Source organism: Brachypodium distachyon, chromosome 1 (genome assembly GCF_000005505.3).
Source record: "Brachypodium distachyon strain Bd21 chromosome 1, Brachypodium_distachyon_v3.0, whole genome shotgun sequence".
Lineage (NCBI taxonomy): Eukaryota > Viridiplantae > Streptophyta > Magnoliopsida > Poales > Poaceae > Brachypodium > Brachypodium distachyon.
The window spans coordinates 38732346-38752197 of record NC_016131.3 but is presented as its reverse complement, the minus strand read 5'-3'; the positions used below and the strand labels follow the sequence as shown (position 1 = coordinate 38752197).

The following is a 19852-nucleotide window of genomic DNA, read 5'->3' as shown; positions in this document are numbered from 1 at the left end:
CAAGTCGTACATGAAAACTAATAAAATCAACTCGTCAACAAAAAAACCTAAAATCCTTTGCAAATTAGTTGCACATATTGATACATGGTGTGCAACTCGTCTCTTTTGGACTATCCTAAGTTGCGCATGCAAACACATGATATGCAAGTCATACATGAAAACTTAGACTTTGGGAAATTTTAATTTAGTTCCATGGCAAATCTCCCAAAACGAGATTTGTTTTTTCATAAAGTTTGCCATGCACATTGTAAATTTGTAAAAATGAATTTGTATTGGAAGACTGTCACACGAAGAACATACGACAATGCCATGGCACATGATCACATAGGTTATATGTATGTTGCAAACATTCACATTTGCTAGTCGATAAAGTAATTAAAATTGGGGAAATGGAGTTTGGATGAACAAATAAATAAATATTTAGTCGATTTCATAAAAGTTGTTCAACACTTTCATATTTTTCCATTGCGGCCATAAAAATATTACTCCCTCCGATCCATATTAAGTGTCGAAATATTACATGTATCTAGACGCTTTTTAGACATAAATACATTTATATTTAGAGAAATTTGAAACAATTAATATGGATCAGAGGAAGTATAAGATGATGCACACAAAAAAATATTGTATTTTTTAGAAACAATACAAAATGACTTAAGAAGGAATGAAAAAGAAAAGCCTAGCAATGACTTGAAGCTCACGAGATAGACATGCAGCAACGTGTTTTTGTGTGTACCTAGGCCACGATGTGCATAGCCACACAAAAAAAAAGGCCACGATGTGCAATTGCCAGGATAATAAAACAGAAAAATAGCTTAACAGGCCGAAAGAACGGCGCAGGCCCATAACAGAAAACACAAGGCAGCCCACACGCCAGAATAGAACACAGCAAAGAACACGAATCTCAAAGCTGAATCGACTGAGAAATACTTATTTCTCGGGCGCCTAAGCAACAGCAAATCCGATTTAATTTACACTGTAGTTTTGCACTTGTTCGATTCGATCGTTGTCTTCTTCGTCCCGCTCGCACCAAAATCCCGGCGAAATACGTCCTAGTATGAGCGAGCGAGCGAGCGTCCGTCCGGCGCGCAGTCTGGTCTATTGTTAGCACGGTCTCCAAAAAAGCAAGTGGCTAAAGAATATGAGGCTTGAGTTGCTCGGCCTCTCGAAGCAAACATGCACTTAAGGTTTCCACCCGCCTTCAAAGCGCAACAACTTATTCCGTCGTACGTCGTCAATCCCTCTTCTCCAGCTTCGCCTCGCCTCCTAAATAATTTGAGCCAGCAGCATGGCGCGGTTGACGGTGGCGATGCTGTTCTTTGTGCTGGCGCTGGCCCTGGCCCCACGCAACATGGACGCGGTCGTCGTGGAAAGCCTGCAGCCGGGGTTCTACAACCAGTCATGCCCGGAGGTGGAGCAGGTCGTCCGCGACGTCGTCGACTCCGAGGTCGGCATGGACCACACCCTCGCCCCCGGCCTCATCCGCATCTTCTTCCACGACTGCTTCATCACGGTATGTATTTATTCATCGGAATGAAATACATTTATGCAATGCAGGATCGATGTATATATATCGGTTGGTTGATATGTGTGCGCGCAGGGCTGCGACGCATCCATCCTGCTGGACGAGTCGCCGGCGGGCGACGTACCGGAGAAGCAGTCGTCGGCCAACGGCTTCACCCTGCACGGGCTCCGGACCATCGACATCGCCAAGTCGACCCTCGAGGCCATGTGCCCGCGCACCGTGTCCTGCTCCGACATCGTGGCCTTCGCCGCCCGCGATGCCGCCGTGGCGGCGGGCCTCCCGACCTACGAGGTCGCCGCGGGCCGCCGCGACGGGGAGCACTCGAGGATGGACGACCTCCCGGGCAACTTCCCCGTGCCAGGCCACACGGTGCCCCGGCTCACGGAGCTCTTCCAGAAGCGTGGCCTGTCCCAGGAGGACCTGGTGGTGCTCTCGGGCGCGCACTCCATCGGGGGCGCGCACTGCTTCATGTTCTCCAACCGCATCTACGGCTTCTCCAAGACCGCCGACATCGACCCGTCGCTGGACCCGGCCTTCGCCAAGCTTCTCCGGGAGATGTGCCCGCGGCCCAAGCCCGACGACAACCCGGAGGAGGCCCCCAAGATCGACTTCGACCAGCGGACGGCCCAGAAGCTCGACAACTCCTACTACAACGAGCTGCTGGCCCGGCGCAGCCTGCTCACCTCCGACAGCGCGCTCGTCCAGGACCCGGCGACGAGGCCCATCGTGGAGAGCTTCGCCAAGGACGACGCCCTGTGGCAGAAGAAGTTCGGCGAGGCGATGCAGAAGGTGGGCAAGCTCGACGTGCTCACCCGCCCCGAGGAGGGCCAGATCAGGAGGAATTGCCGGATGGTCAACAGGCCCAAGAGCGAGATGAGGACACACATGGGCAGGATTTCATGGCCCAAGCCCCGGCACCCCATGCTCCAGATGATGAACTGGTTCATCCGTGGCTTCCAGCAGCCAGCCTGATCCAGCAGTGATCACTACTCATCAGGCCGTTCGCCAACGTATATAGTTGTGTGGAGATTTTTCGCAGCTGTCTGCCGTTTGGTCGTTGCGTTAATTTTTCTTCTTTTCCCCTTCAGTCTAACGCTGCTGTTGCTATGCCTTGAGCCAATCATGTATATTTTTCTGTCGTTTATGTATACGAACTTCGAATGATATGTTGTTTTACCCCCGAATAACCCATCATTAGTGTGTTCTTTGAGGCTTTGAGCTACACGTTTTGCGGCTATTATATGAATAAAATACACCGGCCACTAGTTCATGAACTTGGCAAAAAAAAAAACTTTAGTCCATGAATTCGGAAAACACACACTTAAACTCCTAAACTGTGATTATTGTGTCACTTTAGTCCAAAAACGGTTCAGCGGGGCTTAAACACGTCACGTGGCCGCCACGTCAGCTTCGGCCAGGACCACGTTCTGCTACTCGATTTTTCTCATGTTTTTTTTTTTGCAAATTCACCTTCACCCTCCTCCATCTGCTGCTGCCGCATTTGACCAGAGGGAGATGGGGCTTCGTCCTTACCGCCGGTGAAGACTTCGATGAGCCGCCGGCCGTGACAACGGAGAGGTGCAGCACAACGGGCACTGCAGTGGCGACCGAGGGAGAGAGAGGGCACGGGCGCTGCGGCAGAGAGAGGAAACTAGGGTTAGGCATTGCTCCGATTTGGGGATTTGGCCGTCAGTTTGGGGGAGCTCGAGATGGATTTTAACCGGCATGGTGGTTTTGCAAAAAAAATCTGAGAAAACCGAGTTCATGGACTAATGGTTTATTTTACTCCTATTATATTATAGAACACATTTGTTTCTAACTTGTCACGGAATTTTTTAGGCAATTTTTATCGAATAATCCAAATGAAATGGGTTTAAAAGCGTTCTGACATGGATGGCACACGGTTCGATTACCCGTCGCACACGGTTTCCACCTCCATTACTGAGGAAACATGTGCGATAGGGTTAATTAAAACTTTCTTACTTTATTTACTACTCCAGTAAACAAACAGTAAGTTCCATTGAAAAACTATGCGTAGAAAAAAAATACGGAGTATTATTTTGCGATGCCCACGCCTGAAGAAAGTATTGTTCTTAATTTTCTTCATGTTTCTGCGCACGAAAAGAGAACACGGTGCCTCTTCCTCGGCATTTTATTCACGATCATGTTAGATACAAATTGAATCAGAAGTGGAATTACACAGCAGCAGGGCAACAAAAGATACAGGGAAGTAGGCCTGAACACAGATTTTTATCATCGATCAATGGAGTGAATTCATGGTGCGTAGTACTGGAGCAACTAATTAGCAGGAATTTGCGTACTACACAGGTTCATGGACGGATCGAGCTAGCATAGTAGTACGAGATCATGACCTGGGCGGCTTCTCGAGCAATGCGGAGAGATACACCTGGTCCTTGGACTTGAACGACACGACCCACCGGTGCTTCTTGTACCTGAACTGCAGGAACATGTACATGTAGTCGTCGAGGTCGGCGCGCGCGCAGACGAACTTGTCGACCCACAGAAGCCCCCCGGGTCGCAGCGCGCGGTCCCAGTCGAAGAGCACGAAGTCCAGCAGCTGCAGGTCCACCCACCCTTCGAAGAACCCCGCCGTGTGGACCAGGTCCATGGTGTTGTCGAACAGCGGCAGCCGCTGGCTCATGGTAGCGTACAGCGGCACCAAGCCCCGGAGCGCGATCGTCTCCGCGAATGGCGCGCCGAGGTTGAGCGCCGTGGACACCACGGTGACCCCGTGCTCCCGCATACGCGCCGCGAAGCTGCCCGTGCCCACGCTCACGTCCAGCCCGATCCGGATATCGCCGCCGGGCTTCACCGCGAGGACTTCGTCGATGCTGAAGTCGGTCAAGCTGGACGCGTTCTTTGTGCTGTTGAGCCAGCGCTGCTTCTCCCGGTCCATGTCGAAGCACCCGACGCAGCGGGAGTAACCCGGGCGCGGGTTCCTGGCGGAGAGGCAGCGGTAGCCGCGGCAGTGGTAGTGTGTCCAGCGGACGTTGCCGTCGTCCGGGAGCGTCCAGAGCGACTCGTTGATGGGGAGCGGGCGGGTGAAGAGCTTGGAGGCCCTGGTGAGGCACCGGCGCCGGGGAAGAGGGTCGCAGCCGCCGAGCATGAGGCGCTGGCCGAGGTCCCAGTCGTCGGGGCAGTAGGAGCCCACGTCGTAGCTCATGTACTCGTCCAGCTCCCGCCGCATCAGCACGCACGTGTGCCCGATGGTGCCGTACGTCCGGTTGGTCCCGTACACGCTGGGCTTGCCGTCGCGGTTGCCCTTGGTGGTCACGTACTTGCGCGTCTCCTCCGCCATGAAGAAGTTCACCAGCGGGTCCACCGCCGGGGAAGCATTAGCATCCTCGGTTGCGGCGTCAGGGTCCGGGTGGGGGATGCGGATGAGGCGGAGCGCGATGTGCGCGCCGTAGAGCGGGTGGATCACCTCGTCCTCCAGGAACCGGCGGAACTCTAGCATGGTCATGTTCTCCTGCTGCGGCGGCTCATGCTTGCGGGAGCCCTTCTTCTTCTTCTTCTTGGTGATCTTGAGCGCCGTGGCCTCGAGCTTGTCCTGGAGCTCCGCGAGCTGGACCAGCACGTCGTCCACGCGGTCCGACAGCGCGCGGATGTCGAAGCCGGCATACCCGTCGGCCACGCTGCTGTGGAACCCGGCGCAGTTCCTGCCGTCCAGCATCCCCGGGAGGAGGGAGTTGGTGGCGTAGAAGCGGTGGAGGCTGGCCATGCTGATGCAGATCACCAGCACGCCCATCGTCAGCTGCATCGCCACCATGAGACGCGTGAACCGGCACCGCGCCAGGCAGAAGAACGCCTCCATTGCTCTTCTCTGCTGGATCCACGGACGACGCGGCATGCAGCAACAAAAACCAGGGGCAGCTGTGCAAACCTCAAGCCCTTTCTGGTTCTTGGAATTCACTCCTTGATTTGGGTTTTCAGCCTCGGATTGATTAGGGAGCACTCCACTCCATCGCGACTTCGCGAGGCTCGGATCTCCAGGGATGGTTATGCATTTCTTTGGGGACTAACACGGCTTGATCAAATTTTTTATGTACGTAGTAATGTGGAAGGAAAAACGCTAAAGACTCAAAACGGAGCATGGTGTTTAATTGTAGTTTGAGGCGTTGACAAATAAAAGCGATCGTGTTTGCTCCCAATGTACTCAATGGCATCACACAAGCAAACACACCGGCACATTGCAGTAATTAAATCGATCCAATCGACTGTAACCATCGACGAGGGGCTACCTCCGCATACCCCAAATAAGAGGGTTTTCGAGTAGAAAGAGCACGGGTGTGCGTTGGCTATTCCGTCGGCTAACAAAGACACATGAAGCACGATTTACTCAGGTTCAAGGCCTTCGGAAGATAATACTCCTACGTCCTGCTTGTCTGATCTGTATTGATGGAGAGATTACAAGGTTGCCATGGAGACGTGAATGAGAGATGAGATTTGTGGATCCGTCTAACAGAGATAGGATCTCCTCCCCGGCTCCACCTCCTAGTCCTTTATATAGGAGGCTAGATTTCGGGCGTAGAGTCCGGGTCGGTTACAATTAGAGATAAACTCTGATTTGGTTTTCTTAATTATCTGTTTTTATCTTGAGCTGCAAGCTGAAGTAGTTGGGCTTCAAGGATTGCAGCGGGCCTCCGAGTGGACTCCTGTTAGGCCATAGCAGGTATACCAAAGGTGAAGACGCGATGGGTCATTCCCTCTCGTCAACCATGTCGACTTCGTTTCTGAAATGTTGCAGTGAGCCACGCCCACCCCGTGGATCCACCAATAACGACAAATAAAAAAGAATAACTTCACCTTTTATTTGGAAGAACAGAAGAAACAAACTTTAGTGGTATGCTCAACTCTCAGCCTATTTCGAATCTGAATGAATGCTCATTTTCTAAAAATTATGTGCATAGACACAATATCTATCTTTTGGTATTGCAAAAGATCACATGGAACTTTTCATCAGTTTCAGTCAAATCTAAACACAGAGTGAAAAATACGAAAAAAGAAAATGAAACAACAATTTTTCCACCTATTCCCTTTCATATACTTCCTCCGTCCCATATTAACTACCGAAATATTACATGTATATAGACGTATTTTAGTGTATTAATACATTCATATTTAGACAAATTTGAGTCACTTAATATGAAACGGAGGGAATATAATTTTCCACATGTGCAATTCAGATATGTTTGAACATGGAAAGTTAGTACAAGCTGAAGGTTCTCACCCGGAAAAAAAAGTTGAAGATTCTTATTTAACTCAGACCAGTTGGTCCGGTTAACTCTGCAGGGCTTCTTGACGATAGACCTAGTTTATTTCAGCATGCTTGAACCCATTCTTCTTAAAATATTCTCGAAACCCATACACACTCCGATCGTAGTTGAACTACGTAGAAGGAAATATTGTGACATCAGCTCAACCTGGAAACTCTATAAAACATTAGATTGGCAAGTAAATGAGTATTGTATTCTTTGTGGAAACAGCAACGCAAACAGCTCATTGCATAAATTTTTTGGAAAGACCAACAAATATTTCAGAATATTGCTTACAGGTAAAACTTTTGCAGAATATTTTGTGATGTTCGGATCTACTACCTTTCCTGGGGTTAGCAGCCTGAGAAAATACAGAGCATTGTTGTTACAAAGACAAGAGGACAGTAAAGTGCATCGACGCGTAGGTGCTTCTAATATGATGCGTAAGTAAATACAAAGAACAAAAAATAAGCCTAATTCATTGTGGGGAAATGCTGCAGAGATATACCAAATAATATGTGATGCATATGCGTGAAACAATAAAAACACATTGTAGTAAACACAGCTAAGCAAGCAATGATTAGAAGCGAGTTAGCATAGCAGGTCGATTTAAAAAAAATATGGCATGCCAATGGGTTAGGTCATGCTTAAACTCCATTGAAATTTCCAAAATGGAAACATTAATCCCTGATCTGAAAATGAATGCAACAAAACTAAGGCGAGCCCTAGAATACACATTTCATGAAAACTTGCTTTATTCTCCAAAAAAGGACTAGTGCTTCTCTGCTATAGTGCTATCCCTGGAACTAGGGTAGTGCAGTGAAGTAATGATGGTTGCAAATCGGACCCTCAATGAAATTTGTGTTTTTCAATCTTTGGAATATCTGGAAAGAACCTTTAAAGAAATTGTTCTCAAACAGTCAAACTTTCCCTCAAGCTAGGGCAGCTGACTTCCAAATTGCTAAGATAAACACGCATGAAGAAGTTTGATCCTTTTGGGATTCTCCAGCCATTGACACGTACAAGGATTTAGAAACTTTTCATTCTCTAGACAAAAAAAATTAAAGGATAATATAAGATCAAAAATCAAGATTTCCGACAAACATGTTAATCGCAACATATTAGAAGTAGCAAGCACCAAGTTCACTAGAGGTTGCCCTCCAATTTTAACATAACCAGTCATGCCAATCAGGACGAGTAACAGTTACACCAAAACAGAGGATATAAATGAAATAGACAACCAGATGACAGGTGATAACTGCATAACGCTTGGAAACAAAACATGGTGTCAACTAATATATGTGAAGTAAACGACCTGTTCTGGGTTGTAAAATACTTCAAGAAATGGATACTCAGTCTTTTGCCTTGTGAGGCAAAATCCAGGATACTTTGGGCATTCCACCTGACAGCATACAAGAAAAGTAATCAATAACTTAGTTTGGGACTAAAGCAAAACAAGTGAGAGCAGTTGTGCAATTCCCATAGATGGGAAATAAGAAGCCACAAAAGTGTAAGCGTTATGGCATTGCCATTAAAAGCATCCAAAGGAAAAGGAAACCACAAGTCACAGACTGATTTGATAGGCATGCAATTAGACTGTGTCCTATGATTAACTGATCGTATTTCTATACATCATAGTATATACAAGTATCAATAGAATTATAAGCCATGTACACATCTCAGCTTTCTGTATAACTGCTTGCCTTGCAGGTAAAAGAAAAGCCTAGAAAGACATATCAAGAGATGCTCGCAGAACAAAGAAAATATTGAGCTTCCATAAGTATAACTGAAGCTTAATGGAAGAATATCCATGCACTTACTAATGCATTAGATCAAGTGCTTTGACCTCCGCCAAAGGTAATGGTATATTAAGTCTCCAAAAAATAAATCAGATAGGGCCAACCTTGGGTTTTTAAGTTTTAAAATGCAGTGAAGACAACAAGACTACTTTTACACCGTTCCATAATACTGAGCATGGTAATTATAAAATACAGAGTGAGTTAAATTTTCAAAATAAATCGTCATCTTATAAGTGATCCGTGATGTGACAATGCTTTCAAGGCATATGTTTTGCACACATATAAATGTATTAGCTTACTCGAACAAACTTTATATGAGGATAAAATGTAGCAGCAGCTTCCTCCGGTACTTTGTCAAGATGCTGTGTATAAGTGCACCTACAAAACCAATTTCATTACTGGTGTCACAATGCACAAAGATTTTGACATGGGGCTATACTTGTATTTCTAAACAAAAATAGGAGATTAAATATACTTAATAGTGAAGGCCACAACCACAGGCTGTCCTTCATGTAATAGCTGCACAAATTGGCGCTCTGACGTGAATGGTATAATTCTGGATGGCCCTAGATCCTTGGGATATCCAGTGTAGTACCTGCGATTAAGAAAACATAATAAAATAGCAATACACGTAAGAAAGGAAGATAAATTTAATTCCGAGGAGAATGTATACAATTAATGCAGCAGAGTGGTGCAAATGATGATTTCTAGAGTGAGTGCAAGCAGTGGCTTGCAGGTTTTATAATATTTTTAGAGCGATGCAATTCCTAAACAGAAATTACTTGAGTGCACTAGAAAATAAAGTTTCAAGAGAAAGTTTAGTTAACAGGATTGTGCACATCACTTTACAAAAAGAGAATTCGATATACAGAGATGGTAATGAGTTTGTACACATCAATTACATACCCCTGCACATTCAGAGATATTATGTACATTCTATGTGCTAGTAATAGGATTGATCCCAGGCTCTCTTTATCAGTAATAAATTAATCATACACAAGAGAATGACTGGGAATGACTTGAGAACGGCTAAATGTCACAAGCTATCACATACGAGCAAGATGGTATGTTCAATTTTTCCATAAATACATTACAACTAGGATGTGACTATTAGTTTTGCACTCTTCTGTACCCCATGTATGCTCCCTTGCACTCGAATAAGTGGCTTATTAGCAAGGGATAAAGAGACAAACTGTAGATCAGTTCCAAAATGTGGATAAATGAGATAAGTGATGATTTAACTTTTTCTATTCTCAGTCTATGCAAGCATGCTATTTCCCTAAAGAAAAAGGTCAAATCATCTCAAGCGAAATCTCAAAATTCAGACAACAGATGAAAAATAGAGCTGAAACATAGGAGGTTGTGGAGGGTTTCCTCACTTGGATGTCTACCGAAGCTGAGAAACCATCCTATTAAAAAATGACTCATCCGCCATCTCTGAGTACACCAAGCACGCGTGAGCAAGGCGTGGTCGAGAACGCAAACGAGAGAGGCATTTGAGGGAAAAACTGTATGAGGTCCTGCAGCAAAGTTGTAGTCCAGCTGTAACACCTGAGGTATCGACCTGGCATGAAATGTTACCACACTACACTTAAAGTCTGGAACTTATTAGAAATTTTACCAGAACCTCTCTTGTATACATAGATATCCATGGCACTGATTCATAATATATTACCTAGTATAAGCATACGCCAGTTCAATGTGACTAAGAAAAGATATATAGTCCATCAGAACACTATGTCGATAACCTATAACTCTAGGCAAGATACCAAAGTATAAAAAACCGAATTTCCCTATGACTGTAAATTCCTCAGAGTCACCACATTTTTGCTTAGACATCTGCATTTTTATACAACATACACATGGGCATGCACATTTTTACAGCAAACAAAATGATCCAATTATTACCTTGCTTGGAGGGCGGCGGCCGGTGGAGGGCTGCGGGGACCGGTGGCGGCTGGTGGCCGCGGTCTGGAGGGGAGGGGAACCGGGGGGAGGCGTCACCTTCGGAAGGCCGGCCGCGGCTGGCGGGGCAGGGGCGGAGGTCCGCCCAACTCGATCATCCGACAGCTTGATCTTCAGAATGGAAACGAATTTGAGACAAGATTTCGTGGTCAAGGTCTACTAGCGAAATCTCAATTTCGGTCCTCGGGACTGGGCAGCGGCGGCATCTTTGATGTCGTGTCCTTGATGGTGTTGTCGTATGAGACCTTGTACGACGGCGGTGGTTGGCCTGTTGCAGTGGGATTGGCTTGGGCTCAATCAAGGGTGCAATGTCGAGAAGCGAGAGCTCACCGGCACACGACCTGTCAAGACGATCTCCTCTTGTTCCGGTCATCAGGGAGGGCCAGCTCTGCCTTCTTCAACGTTGATCCGAAATTGATTCTTTCTCTCACTTTTTTTTTTTCGTTATCTTTTCTTTCGTTTTTTTTTATCTTTCCGTTTTTCACAACTTCCCGAACAAGTTCATCTCTAAACAAAATTAGATTTCCTTCCTTATTCTGAAACACCTTCCAAAAACACTTTCAATTGGACTCGGACTACAAAGCGGCGCGGACGGAAATTGTGATCCGAATAGAAACTGATGAAAGCGAAGATATGATGGTGGCAGCGAAGGATTGAAGGCGTGGTGTTGGTGTCGCAGAGAGATTGGCGGTGTCGGAGCATGGTCTTCGGCATCGGGGATGCCGAGCACCCCTTTTTGGGTTCGGTGGAGGGCGAGGTGATCGCTCCGGCGATCGCCGGCGTGGCGATAGACACGAAGTGTTGACACGAGAGTTTTACCTAGGTTCGGGCCACCCGGAGGTGTAATACCCTACGTCCTGCTTTGAGTTGTATTCACAAGTTTGAGAGCGTACAGATCACCCGAGGAGTTCCTGGGTTGGCTACTTAGGTGAACGCCGTGCTATGTTCTACTCACTCGGGTTCGAACTGAGCTCAACCTTTTGACCGGTGGCATTGGCCCTCCTTTTATAGACAAGGGGATACCACAGGTGTCTATGCATGCAGGGTGACACGTTCCTTAGACGCGTGTCACGGCCGCATGGAATACAATTTTACTCATCCGTGCTGGACGCCATGCAGCGCCCAATCCACTATACACGGTAGAAAAAATGGTTCTCAGGGTAGCCGCTCTAGATTTGCTAAGGAAGACTCGGCCAGCCGATAATACTCCTATCGGTGCATTAAATGCACCGCGCCCGCCGTCTTGTCCTGTCTTCACTGTTCTGCGGGCCCCGCCTGCATGCCCGAGCGCGGGTTGTTGGGGTGCACCTTCCCGCCTAACGCACCTGCTAGTTGCCGGGAGGCGTTCCTTCGGCTTCCCGGGACCGGGGTTCCCGGGAGCATCTTGTACTCGGCCCTTAACTTTAGCTTCACTAGGGGTCGTCTCCTCGAGGCAGGCTTTCCGGGCTCGTCGCTTCCCGGGAGTCCTTCCTGATAGGGCTTCGTCACTGGCGACTCGCGCATCCCGTATCAGTGGACCCCGTGGGCCACTTGTACGACAGTAGCCCCCGGGCGTGGACCGGCAGCCTTGAAGCTTCCAGGAAGTGCTATCCTCGGTCGGTTGCCGGGCTACGCCCTATTCAACGCGTGGGTCCCAAGGGGGAAACCCCCTGGTACCCGGCCTCGTGGGTCGCATTTATAGTTTCACTTCTCCGAGCGAAATGGTCGGGCGCACGATTTCGTGCCTTATCCCCCTTAATCACCAGAGAGTTAAGGCCACGTCGCGCACCCCCCTCTTAATCTCCGATTCTTTAGGGCTCTTTATTGCCGATCGTGGGGGTGTCGGTTGCAGTCCGCCAGCCCCGATAAATACCCAAGGCCGGCGGCGGGGCACTCCCCATTGTCTCTCGCTCCTGCCATCACCTCCTCCCAAGCTCCCCGCTCCCCAACTCCAACCTCTCCACCTCTCCACCTCCGCCGATATCTTCCAAGGGCCAGAACTGTCCCAAGGGGAGCACCAACAAAGGGGATAAGGCCGACAAGAAGGAGCTATCGGACAGCGCCCGGAAGGAGGAGGAAATGAGGGCTAAATTTGCCTTCTCCCCCCCCCCCCCGGGTACAACAGCGAGGGGGTCGACAAGCTGGACTTGGCGCTGTCCACCAAGCACAATGAGCACGGGCCGACGCGGGTCCTTCCCGTCGGAGCGGAGCGCGACGGGCACTACTTCTGGATCTTCGGGAGGTTCATCCTTACCGGGTTCATGCCGCCGCACTCCTACTTCCTTTCAGCCATCATGGAGACCTACGGGCTTATCATGGCGCAGCTTCACCCCACGTCCTTCTTCACATTGGCTGTTTTACAACACCTCTGTGAAGCGTTCGTGGGGGTGATGCCGTCGGTGGTGCTATTCCGCCACTACTACTACCCGAGGGTGGAGAAGAAGGCTCCCCTGTCCTCGGGGGTAGTGTTATGATTCCGCAACAGGATCAAATCGAAATTCATTGAGCTGGGGAAGAAGAAGATCGAGCATGAGTGGCGCCGCGACTGGTGCTGGGTGCGCACCGACGAGCTCCAGGAGTTCCACGAGGAGCCCCTCGGGCCTCCGAAGGGCTCTGACGACTGGACGCTCCGCGACCAGAAGGACGAGGAGCTGGCCCCAATCTATGCGAAGTTGAAGGCGCTTCGTGAGGCTGTGCTCACGGACACGGATATGGCGCGCCCCTTCATCGGGAGGCACGTGGCCCCCCTGCAGCGGCGCTCGCATCCGGTGTGGATGTACACCGGGGCCGGTGATCGGACCCGGCTGCAGCGCACGGACCTCCTCCCGGAGGAAGTGCAGTTCTGGGTGAAGGGTATCACCGGCGAGGACGAACCTTACCGGCTGGCCTAGAGCGCACTCGCTCCATGCCAGGATCCCGAACCCGGGAGCCCGGGATCTCCCACTCTGCGGCGAATGGGGGATTGTGGAGGACCCCTCGGCGTAACCCTCACCCCCGCAGCCCAGGTCCCGGAAGGGCAAGGAGCCGACGGCCGACTCTGGGAAAGGGGGCCAAGGCCAGGCCTCCGCCAAGGCAGAGGGTTCGGACTCCGACGACTCCTCGCTGGGCGTCGAAGGAGACCTCAGCGACGACGACGTTCCCCCAACAGCCGGCGAAGTTGTGCCAGAGGTGGATGACGAGGAAGATGATGTCCCCCTGGTGAGGCGGTCCGCGGCGAAGCGGGCGGGCAGGCGGGAGGCCAGCCCGCAGCTCCAGGAGCCTCACGGTGAAGCGGGGGCTGGGGCCTCCGGCGGCAGTGGCGCGGCTGCAGCAGCCGCCCCGACCACCCCGGCAACTCCGACAGTTCCCCCAGCACGAAGCAGCCCTCTGGCGAGGAGCATCCTGGCGGACAGGGTGCTCAAGCTCAAGCCGGCGGTGTAAGTCCAATGTTGTCCAGACTAATCTATTTTTGTGTTTTCCAGTTCGTCGAGGAAGAGGAGGCAGGCCAGCGTGTCGCCAGCAGCCCCAACCAAGAAGCCTCGCCCGGCATCAGGCGGCGGCGACCAAGACACTGCTGACGCAGCGGTCGCGACGGTGGCAGCGGCCCCTGATTCGAGCTCGGAGGGCACCGGCCCGGCGGCAGGTACGTGCAAGTTTGAACAATTCCTTTATATGTTCGCGCAAATCCCCATCTGAGGCGGGCGACACAGAGCATCCTCCGCCAGCCGGGGCGGGCGGTGGTGCCCTGGAAAAGCCCCCGAGCCCCCAGCTCGCCCTTCGGACGAGCAGGGAGCAGCGGGGCTCGGCCATGCCGGGGGCGCGCCATCAAATCCCGACACGCCCTCGCGGTCGCAGACGGTCGCGGCGGGGTCCTCCTCCGCCGCCGGAGGCGCCTTCAGCCTGGGAGCAGGGGAGCTCACCGGGCGGACTTAGGGTCGGATCACCTTCAACCCCAGCGTGTTCTAACAAGGACACCAAGTGACCGACAACATCCTGCAGCAGCAACGTATGTTCGTTGATTTCTTCAACGACGCGCAGCAGCACCATGCCCGCGTAGTGGCGGAACTGGGCGCAGCGTGACGGGAGGCGGAGGAGCAGCGCACCGAGTAGCAGCGGCTCTGGGAGGAGCTTCAACAGGCGCGGCAAGCCGGGGCAACGCCTGCTGTGCAAGGGGTGCCGGAGGCGCAGGTCCTCCCGCAGCTGTGGGATCTCCAGCAAGAGCTCAAGCTGGTGAAGGCCACACACGCCAAGAGCGAGGAGGAGCACCTGACGGCTCTGGACTCGTTCCAAGGGCGTCTCCGGGAGAAGATGGACTTACTGTCCGGCTACTCCCTGGAGATCCAGCGCCTCTGCCGCGAGGTCGGAGAGCTGGAGGCGGCAGCCGCAACAGCAGCCGAAGCCTTAGCGCGCCGGGAGAAGGAGCGGCAGGACCAGGCCCGCTCCCGGGAGCGCGAGCTTGCGGGGCAGTGCAAGGCCGCCCAAGATGCCCGCTTGTGCCTTCAGGGCGAGGTCGACATGGTGCGGCAGGAATTCCAGCTGATCGACGACGACAACACCAAGAAAGCGTCGGAGATCGGTAGGCTGAAGTCCGAGTGCCGCGAGCACAAGCTGCAGGCCCAGGAGGCTCGCGGTGCGTGCACAGATCTGCGGGCCCGCAGGACAGGGGAGGTGGCCAGGCTGAAGAAGCTGGCCGACTCGGCGGTGGATGCGCTGCAGGGGTTCGACATCCCTGTGGCTTCCTTCGATGGGGCAGACATGTGGAGCTTCACTTCGTTCTTCGCAGACTTCGTCGGTCGGCTAAGCGGCCTACAAAGCTGTGTCATGGCCTTCGGGGACCGGCAAGTCGGCCTCGCGGCCGAGCAGGTCGCCGGGCAGATTCTCACCCGGGTCCACTCCGCCCACCCCGACTTCCCGTTCGAGTCGGTCTTCGACGCCTGGTCGGACGAGGAAGAGGCCGAGATCCACCGGGAGGCGGTGCAGGGCGTCGTGGACGAGATGGTGGTGCGAATGCAGGGCAAGGTCGACGAAGACGAAGCCGATGCTGAGGAGGTTGCCGGAGAAGCCCCCGATGCTGAGGATGCCCCTGACACCGACACAGCCGCCCCGGGAGCTCCTCCCGCGTAGTTCCCTTCCTTCTCTGTTTTTTTTATTTCCCTGCAAGTGGCGCGTGGCACCTTAGAACTTTTTATGTTAGCTTTCCCTTGTCATTATTAGTGATACTCGTCAACTTGTTTTGCCCAAGCTTTAATATATATCCAATGCTACTTTTACTTGCTTCTCTGCCTAAGACTAGCTTGCCGGGAGGGGCTCTGTCTTTCTCGTGTTTTAGCCTTGCATACCCGGGGACTCGCCAGACTAGGGACCCGGGACGGACCCGCGGTGCCGACCTAGGACCAAACAGTAGCATCTAGTCACTCCGCCTACGAGTTAACTACCGCAGCGCGCACGCCTCTGGGACGGACCCATGAGCCACGTACGGGGGGGCGTCCTCACCCCGCAAGCGTCCTTCCTATGCTCCGGCTACACGGGGACCGAGCTTACCTCAGCAAGCCAGCGTTATTAAAGGGGGAAAACGAAGGACCCAAAATGAGATACTTAGCTTCCCGTTCCCTTTGGACTTGTAGCACCTTGCTGAGAGCAGTGGCAAGGACGCTGTCGCAGTGCACCCTCCAGCGACATGCGCGGAGGCATGCACCACCACAACGCCTTCGCGACGCCCCTCGCCCACTGCATCGCCATTTCTGGTGTCACTCCATAAGAGATGTGGCAGGGCCACGATGGTGAGAACACCCTCAGCGACAAGCGCAGAGGGATGCACCACCATCGCCTCTCCTCGACATCTCTTGTTTTCTTGCCCGTTGCTGACGTTGCACTTGCCCTGGTCTCCTTAAATAGCCAAAGCGCTGCTCTTGCCTCCACATGCTCGGGACCACCAGTCACCGCGTGGAGGCACTGGCCCTGTCTCAGTTTCCTGCATGAACCCTCGAAGTAATTGCCATATATGTACAACTTACTCGCAAGACGACGACACCCGTGACCGCCTCACGAGCGTCACAGTGTGCCTTCGCCTCATCCCTATCCTACATGTCAGATTCCTGTAGTGCCCAAGGTACATAGCAAAAAATTCGAAATGTACGAAAAACAATATAAACTGGATACCCTCCTGCCTCCCAGCCCCCGGGCACAGAAGAGTCGACCTCAGACCTGGGTGTGAGTATCTCTACATTTCCACGGTGCCTCTCTGGCACGTAGCACGTTGCGGACTGGTTCGGCAACTGCTAGGCCTCGTTTCGGGGCGTCCCGGCAACGAGCTTGGTTTTCGGGGTTCCGGCAGCCCCCTGCTCACAGCCAAGGATGATGAGACAATTCTGTGCACCTGGAGCAGGAGACAGAAGCATTCACAGACAGCAAAGCACAATATTTACCAATTCAACTATGTGCTAGCGGATTACAATCGGGCCTTGCCCGGCTACACTAGCTTAAAGAGGCACGCTGCCGTAGCGTCACCCGTGGGTATGGCGCCACCGTTTCACGGGTAGAACTTGGGTAGGTGCTCAATGTTCTAACTATTGGGCACCGGCAAGCCTTCTTCGGTTTCCAGCCGGACAGCCCCCGGTCGGGTCACCTGCACTACCCGGAAAGGGCCTTCCCAGATTGGAGTCAACTTGTTCCCGGCCTTCGTTCCTTATATCCGGCACAGGACGAGGTCTCCAACCTCGAGCCCCCGAGGACGGACTCTCCTGTCGTGATAACGACAGAGTCTCTGCTGGTAGCTTGCAGCTCGTGCAGCAGCGCGGCATCGAATCTCCTCGATGAATGTAAGGTCATCAATCCTCTGCGTGTGTTGGCTCTTATCGCCGTACACGCATACCCGAGGTGACCCATACTTGAGCTCGAGGGGCAGCAGAGATTCTGCCCCGTAGACGAGGCAAACGGAGTTTGACCCGTCGCCCGACTCAGCGTTGTCCGCAGTGACCACAGCACGGGTTGGAGTTCTTCAACCTAGTGTTTCCCGTGGCCTTTGAGCTTGTCAAAGGTTCTCGTCTTGAGCCCCCGCTGAACCTCTGCGTTGGCTCGCTCAACTTGCCCATTGCTCCTCGGATGAGCAAGAGAGGCAAAGTGAATCTGAGTGCCCATGTCTTCGCAGTAAGCTCGGAACACTGCGCTAGTGAATTGCGTGCCGTTGTTGGTGATGATGCCGTTAGGCACACAAAACCGGCACACAATGCCCTTGAAGAACTTGATGGCTGCCTGCGCCGTGACGGCTCGGACAGGCTCCACCTCGACCCACTTCGAGAACTTGTCGATGGTCACAAGTAGGTACTCGTAGCCGCCAACTGCTCTCGGTATTTTGCCGACGATGTCCAGCCCCATGACCGCGAACGGCCATGAGGACGGGATGACTTGCAGGGCTTGCGCTGGTTGGTTGCTCTTTTTGGCGTGAAACTGGCATGCTTCACAGGTCTTGACTAATTGTTCGGCATCGGCTAGTGCTGTCGGCGAGTAGAAGCCGTGCCGGAACGCTTTCCCAGCTAGTGCCCTGGAGGCCACATGGTGTGAGCATGTGCCTCGATGTATATTTTCCAGCAACGCGCGCCCTTCCTCCTGGGGCACGCAGAGGAGCATGACTCCGTTAGGATGCCTCCGGTAGAGTTCTTCGTCCACCAGGACGTACATTTTAGCTTGCCGGGCTACTCGCTCCGCGGCAACGTCTTCCTCTAGGAGAGTCCTGTCCTTGAGGTAGCGAATAATATCCGCCCCCCCAGGGTGGTGGCTCCCGGCTAGTATATGCCACCAATTTGCCGGCATAGTCCCCTGCAGCTGCAGAGTCACCTTGAGTTGCCGGAGGGGCTTCCCCGGCAACTGCCTTGGGGTCGACAGAGGGCTTCGACTGCCTCTGCACGAACACCCCAGGAGGCAGCTTGCTGCGTTCCGCTGCCCACTTGGACAGTTCATCCGCAACAAAGTTGTCCTTGCGCTTTACGTGCTCAAATCGAAGTCCTTTGAACTTGGACTCCAATTTTTGCACTGCCAGCTGGATGAAGTCCTTGCGTTCTTGTGCTTGCCGGCGAACCTTCTGCTTGACGGGCCGCGCGTCCGGCCGCACCGCCAGCCGATGCTCGATCACCTCCCTAGGGACTCCGGGAAGATCTGACGGCTCCCAAGCGAACACGTCAGAGTTCTCCTGGAGGAAGGCGACGAGGGCGCTTTCCTATTTGTCGCCGAGGCTCGCACCGATGGAGACGGTGCGTGCCTCGTTGCCGGCATGCAGGGGCACCTTCTTGACCTTGGTGCCCTCCTCCTTCAGCTTCGTGCCCTTGCTTACGTGCGGGCTGGAGCGGGAGCGGGCCCCGGCATCCTGCCCGGGAGCGGCTCGCGCCTTCTTCTGTGCGGGTTGTTCACCCGCAAGTGGATCCTCGCTCCCGGCAATGTCGTAGTCGCCGGGATCCGCCACTGCGGAGGTCTTCACGACCTCGCCCACGCACCAAGCAACGTCCTTCAGGTAGCACTTGATGGAGAGAACGCCGTATGTTGACGGCATCTTCATCACGCCGTAGGCGCAATGCGTTGCCACCATGAACTTGATCAGCGCTAGCCGACCAATGATACCATTGTACGGCAACGGGGTGTGAGCCACATCGAAAATGATGTGCTCAGTCCGGAACGCTTCCCGGGAACCGAAGGTCACCGGGAGCGTGATTCGCCCCATGGGCTGCACCCCTCCGGGATTGATCCCCCGAAACGGGTCGGTGGGCTTCATCTGCTCTAGGGGGAGCTGAAGCTTTTCCACCAGCTTGGCGGCAGGTTGAGGCTTGCCCTGCTTTCCACCAGTACCTTGGTCACCGTCACGTTGTTTATGATCGGCGACACTACGAGGGGGAGCACCCCTGAACCCAAGGGACGGATCGGGTGATCATCCGAGTAGAAGGTTATCGGCACATGCGACCACCTCAACGGCTGCTGCGCCTCCACGCTGGGGAGGAGGGCGCAGACCTCACGCGTGAGCCACTTCACGGCTTGTGAGACGTGAGAGCATACGCTCCCCTGTGGATGCAGGCGACGTCGCGAGGCTCCTGCAAGTCGGGCTCGTCGGCGTCGTCGTCGCTGTAGACATCCCGTGCTGCTCAGCGCGAGGCTTGTCGCGTCCCTGGGGAGGCCGGTCCTTGCCGCCGTGGGCCTGACCGCGACCCCCCGTGGGTTCTCCTTTGTCGTCGCCGGCTGTGCCCCGGCCTGCTCCGTCGCGGGGGTTGTTCGGAAAGTCCCGGGAGAGGCGCCCGATGTCCCCGCAGTTGAAGCAAGCCCCGACAGTGCGGCGCTCCTCGGGGCAC

General features: G+C 52.9%; 2 protein-coding genes and 1 pseudogene across 2 annotated transcripts; 1 reads left to right on the top strand and 2 right to left on the bottom strand.

The window, feature by feature from the left end:
• The first annotated feature begins 1128 nt into the window (after positions 1-1128).
• On the top strand, positions 1129-2735 carry LOC100825275 (peroxidase 5). The gene is made up of 2 exons (XM_003563809.4): positions 1129-1513; positions 1601-2735. Exons 1-2 carry the CDS (start codon positions 1289-1291, stop codon positions 2495-2497), a joined length of 1122 nt encoding a protein of 373 aa, XP_003563857.1. The 5' UTR covers positions 1129-1288; the 3' UTR covers positions 2498-2735.
• Positions 2736-3645: 910 nt separating this feature from the next.
• Positions 3646-5578, bottom strand: LOC100824970. Its single transcript, XM_003563808.3, has one exon. The coding sequence runs from the start codon at positions 5394-5396 to the stop codon at positions 3891-3893; it is 1506 nt and encodes a 501-aa protein (XP_003563856.2). The 5' UTR covers positions 5397-5578; the 3' UTR covers positions 3646-3890.
• Positions 5579-6488: 910 nt separating this feature from the next.
• Positions 6489-10958, bottom strand: LOC100826817 (annotated as a pseudogene).
• Between the last annotated feature and the right edge of the window lie 8894 nt (positions 10959-19852).